The sequence below is a fragment of the Bison bison genome, unplaced genomic scaffold (assembly GCF_000754665.1).
Source record: "Bison bison bison isolate TAMUID 2011002044 unplaced genomic scaffold, Bison_UMD1.0 scf7180017864221, whole genome shotgun sequence".
In the NCBI taxonomy this organism is placed as follows: domain Eukaryota; kingdom Metazoa; phylum Chordata; class Mammalia; order Artiodactyla; family Bovidae; genus Bison; species Bison bison.
The window spans coordinates 2143613-2147558 of NW_011494793.1; the positions used below are offsets into that span (position 1 = coordinate 2143613).

Genomic DNA, 3946 nt, shown 5'->3' on the forward strand with positions numbered 1-3946 from the left:
AGTCCTGATGCGGAGGCGCCTGCTGGTCCGTGAGCTGTGGGCCCTGCTTGGCGCCCGTGACTGCGGGATCGGCCGTGTCCAATGACTCAGACATCTTCTCGCAGATGACATCCACAAGGCGCTCAAAGGTCTGCTTGACATTAATGTTGTCCTTGGCGCTTGCCTCAAAGAACTCGAACCCTGTGGTCAGGGAAGGGAGGGGTGAGGACGCTGGACCCCCCACGCCCAGACACACTTTGCTGAGGACAGGTAACACCTGGAGTTTCCCAGTGCCAGATGCACGTGAAAGGCACGGACAAGTCCCATGGCGAAGCACCAGTGGACTGAGTCAGCCTTTATTTCCTGGACTCCTTTCTTCACCTTAAAATTCTCCTCTTCTCATTGTCCCCAGAGCCCCTGCATGGAACAAGGGGGTGCCCAAGCCCCTGGGGGACATCTCGATAAATAAATAGCTACGATGATAAATAGGGTGATGGGCTAATTCCCTGCTTCCACCATCTGGCCCAGCCCTGGTCCTGACAGCATCTGACACAGATCCAGGCCTTTCCTGCTCACACAAACTCTGAGGCTTCCTACTGCCCTCTGAAGAGTCTGAGTCACCAGCTTGTAGTTCAGGTCTTGCATGATCAACCATATTTCCTCCAAGTGATCCCCATGTTCCAGTCATGTAAAACTATTTGCTAAAAAGATCTTTCCCACATCCGGTCACACTGTTCTTCTGTCTGAAAGATCACCCTTTTTCTTCAAATACCAGTTCCAATGCCCCGTTTCCAGGAAGCCTTACCTACGCCAGGCAGAGCCCGGCTCTCTGCTAGTTCCGCCAGCCCAGATCCCTCCCTTTCACAAATCTGGAGGCCTCTTGGACCCAGCAACATCCAGCACTAGTCTGGGCAGTGACAGTATCAGAATGAATCATTAACTTCTTGCAGAGTGAACTCCTAAACATCCCTCAAGACCCACCTGAAATGGCCCTTGGATCAAAGGCCAGCTCGACGAGAGTATAAATTATCAGGATTCAAATCCAGGCCACATCTTGGCTTAGCTGTGAAACCTTGGGTGTGTGTCTTCCCCTTTCAGGGCCTCAGTGTCCCTTTCCTAGCCTGTGATGTCCAGCGTCACTGGGTACTCACCCAGGTGGTCTGCCAGTTGTCGACCACGTTCCGATGACACCACCCGCTCGTCCTCCATGTCACACTTGTTCCCTACCAGCAGCACCTGGGCATTGTCCCATGAGTAGGTCTTGATCTGGGTTGACCTGGAGGAGATGGTGACAGAGGAAGGTTAGGGCTTGGAGAATCTGAGCACCAACCCTCTCCCCCAATTTCTTGTCACTCATCCTATTCAAGCCCCCACCTCCCATTAATTCTCTATTTTTAATATTTATTTATTTGGCTATGCCAGGTCTTAGTTGCGGCACACGGGGTCTTTGATCTTCTTGCAGGATGAGGGATCTAGTTCCCTGACCAGGGATAGAAGTGGTCACTGGGAGTGCAAAGTCTTAGCCACTGGAAAGTGAAAGTGAAGTCGCTTAGTCATGTCTGACTCTTTAGTGACCCCATGGACTGCAGACTACCAGGCTCCTCTGTCCATGGAATTCTCCAGGCAAAAATACTGGAGTAGGTAGCCATTCCCTTCTGGAGGGGATCTTCCTGACCCAGGGATGGAACCTGGGTCTCCTGCTTTGCAGGTAGATTCTTTACCATCTGAGCCACCAGGGAATCCCACTGAACCACCAGGGAAATCCTGTCCCATTAATTTTTGAGGAGGGCAGGCTCAGTCTCTTCTCCTGCCTTTGTCCTGCCAGGAACACTCTTCTCTCTGCAGGGGCCTGCTCCCACAGTTCCTGAACTTGAGAGTCCCTCTTTCAAGAAGTCTTTCCCACCCTTCCCAGATCCCCCACCCCCAGAAGAGAATTCTCCCTCTTGAACAAAGTCAAACATTTTCTCAAAATTTATCATTACTCTCAGCAGAAAATGTAAATGTTTATACCTTCAAAACTTACAAGCTATCTTTATATTTTCTGTCCCTCCCAGTTTTTTTTTCCCTTTATATGTTTATAGTTTCATTTTCCTACCTAAAATCTTTCTTTCCCGTTATTTTGAGCTGATGCCACATTGTTTTAATGATTATAGATTTATAGCATAGCTGGGACCCCAATATTGTTATTTACATTTTTGGCAAGGGGCTGGGACTCTCTCATCTCGGCCTGTACCCCAGGCTTTACACGAAGCCTGGCTCAGAAGAGGGCAGGTGGGGGCTCACGTACCAGTCCTGCACAGCATTGAAGGACTCCTCGTTGGTAATGTCGTACATGAGGATGAAGCCCATGGCGCCTCGGTAGTAGGCTGTCGTGATGGTCCGGTACCGCTCTTGACCCGCTGTGTCCTGGGAAGGAGAGGTGGGGTGTCAGAGCGGAGATACATGGAAGTTCTTCCGCCTGGGAATGAACTCTGAGATGGTGGGGTCCAGCCCCCTTGAGGCTCAGAGGAGCAGGGGCTTGCCCAGAGGCACAGTGGGTCAGGAAGGGTGAGTCAGCTGCCTGTCCCAGGGAAGGTAGTACCAGTGATCCCAAGGTACCTATAGCATCATTCCTTCATTCATTCGACACATAGGGACCTGTGCCACACCCTGTGCTGGGCACTGAGGACACAGTCGTTAACAAAATGGGCCCAAATCACTGCCCTTTTGGAGCTGACAGCTCTGTGCAGGAAACAGAATCAACCCAGGACAAGAAAGAAAATGCATCCTCAGATCACGGAAATGTACTGTCAGAAAGTAATGAGACAGGAGAAGAAAAAAAACCAGGCAAGGATGGGCAGTGTGGGATGGGGGACAATTTAAAAACTTGCAGGATGAGGGAGGGAGTCATACAGGGGTCAGGGGAAGGAAAGTCTAGGCAAATGCCCTGAAGTGGGACTGGGTCTGGTACATTTGAGGAACAATGAAGAGGCTGGAGACAGAGGGAGACAGATGAAATGAGGCACCAAAAGGGGCTGACCAGGCAGGGTCTCCTCAGCCAGGGGAAGGTTGCAGGTGTTACCAAGAGTGAGGTGGAAAAAAAAAAAAAGAGTGAGGTGGGAGCCATGGAAGGATTGTGAGCAGGGGACAACCAGCTCTGGCTTGGGATTTATCAGATCCCTTTAGGACCCAGAGGTGTTGAGGGAGGTGGCCAGAAGACCCTGGTGGAGGAGCCTGCTCTTGGCCCAGGGAATGAGGTTGAGGGGTCAGGATCCCTCTGAAACCTCATCCAGACACTCGTGGAGGAACTTGAACATGGGGAAACTGAGGCACTAAGCAAGCAATGCATCTGATGATGTCAGGGGTAGGACAGGACCCAGCATTTACCCCTTCCCCACCCCTGGAGAGCACTGATGGGAGAAAGGGGACACTCTCTTCTGTGCCTCTAGCCCCTGGTACACAGTAAGCGCCTCATAAATGCCCAGTGTGTAATGAGCGAATCTAGACAGGAAAGAAACAGGCAGAGCTGGGGCTGCTGTTCCTGGTGGGGGTAGAGTGATGGAGCCAGAAGGCCCCCCAGCTGGACCCACCCAGATCTGCAGCTTGATCCTCTTATCGTTTCGGTAGATGGTCTTGACCTTGAAGTCGATGCCTACAGTGCTGACAAAGGCAGGCGTGAAGGAGTCGTCTGCATAGCGGAAGAGGAAAGATGTCTTGCCCACGCTGCTGTTTCCGATGATGAGGATTTTGAACATGTAGTCGAAGTTCTGGTCCGAAGATTCCTTCTGCCCATAGCGAGCGTCTGTGGCAGATGCCATCTGGGGGTGTGGGGCGTAGGCGAAGGTGAGGGATCCCTCTCCGTCCCCAAACGCCCAGGCTCAGGCTAGAGAGCTCCCAGTGAGAGATGGAGATTACTCTTATCCCATCAGGAGCCCCAGTACTAACGGCGCGCCCCACCGCAGAGGGCGGGCCGTGACCTTGAAAGGCC

The 3946-nt window shown here is 52.1% G+C and overlaps 1 protein-coding gene across 1 annotated transcript in view; it reads right to left on the minus strand.

The window, feature by feature from the left end:
- The window catches only part of RAB3A (RAB3A, member RAS oncogene family), a 5946-nt gene that overhangs the window by 738 nt on the left and 1262 nt on the right, over positions 1–3946 (minus strand). Inside the window, exons 2-5 of the mRNA XM_010845687.1 lie at positions 3549–3776; positions 2267–2385; positions 1131–1255; positions 4–180 (exon numbers count right to left, since the gene is read on the minus strand). Coding sequence (XP_010843989.1) covers positions 4–180; positions 1131–1255; positions 2267–2385; positions 3549–3776 — 649 coding nt within the window. The remainder of the gene's footprint in view (positions 1–3; positions 181–1130; positions 1256–2266; positions 2386–3548; positions 3777–3946) is intronic.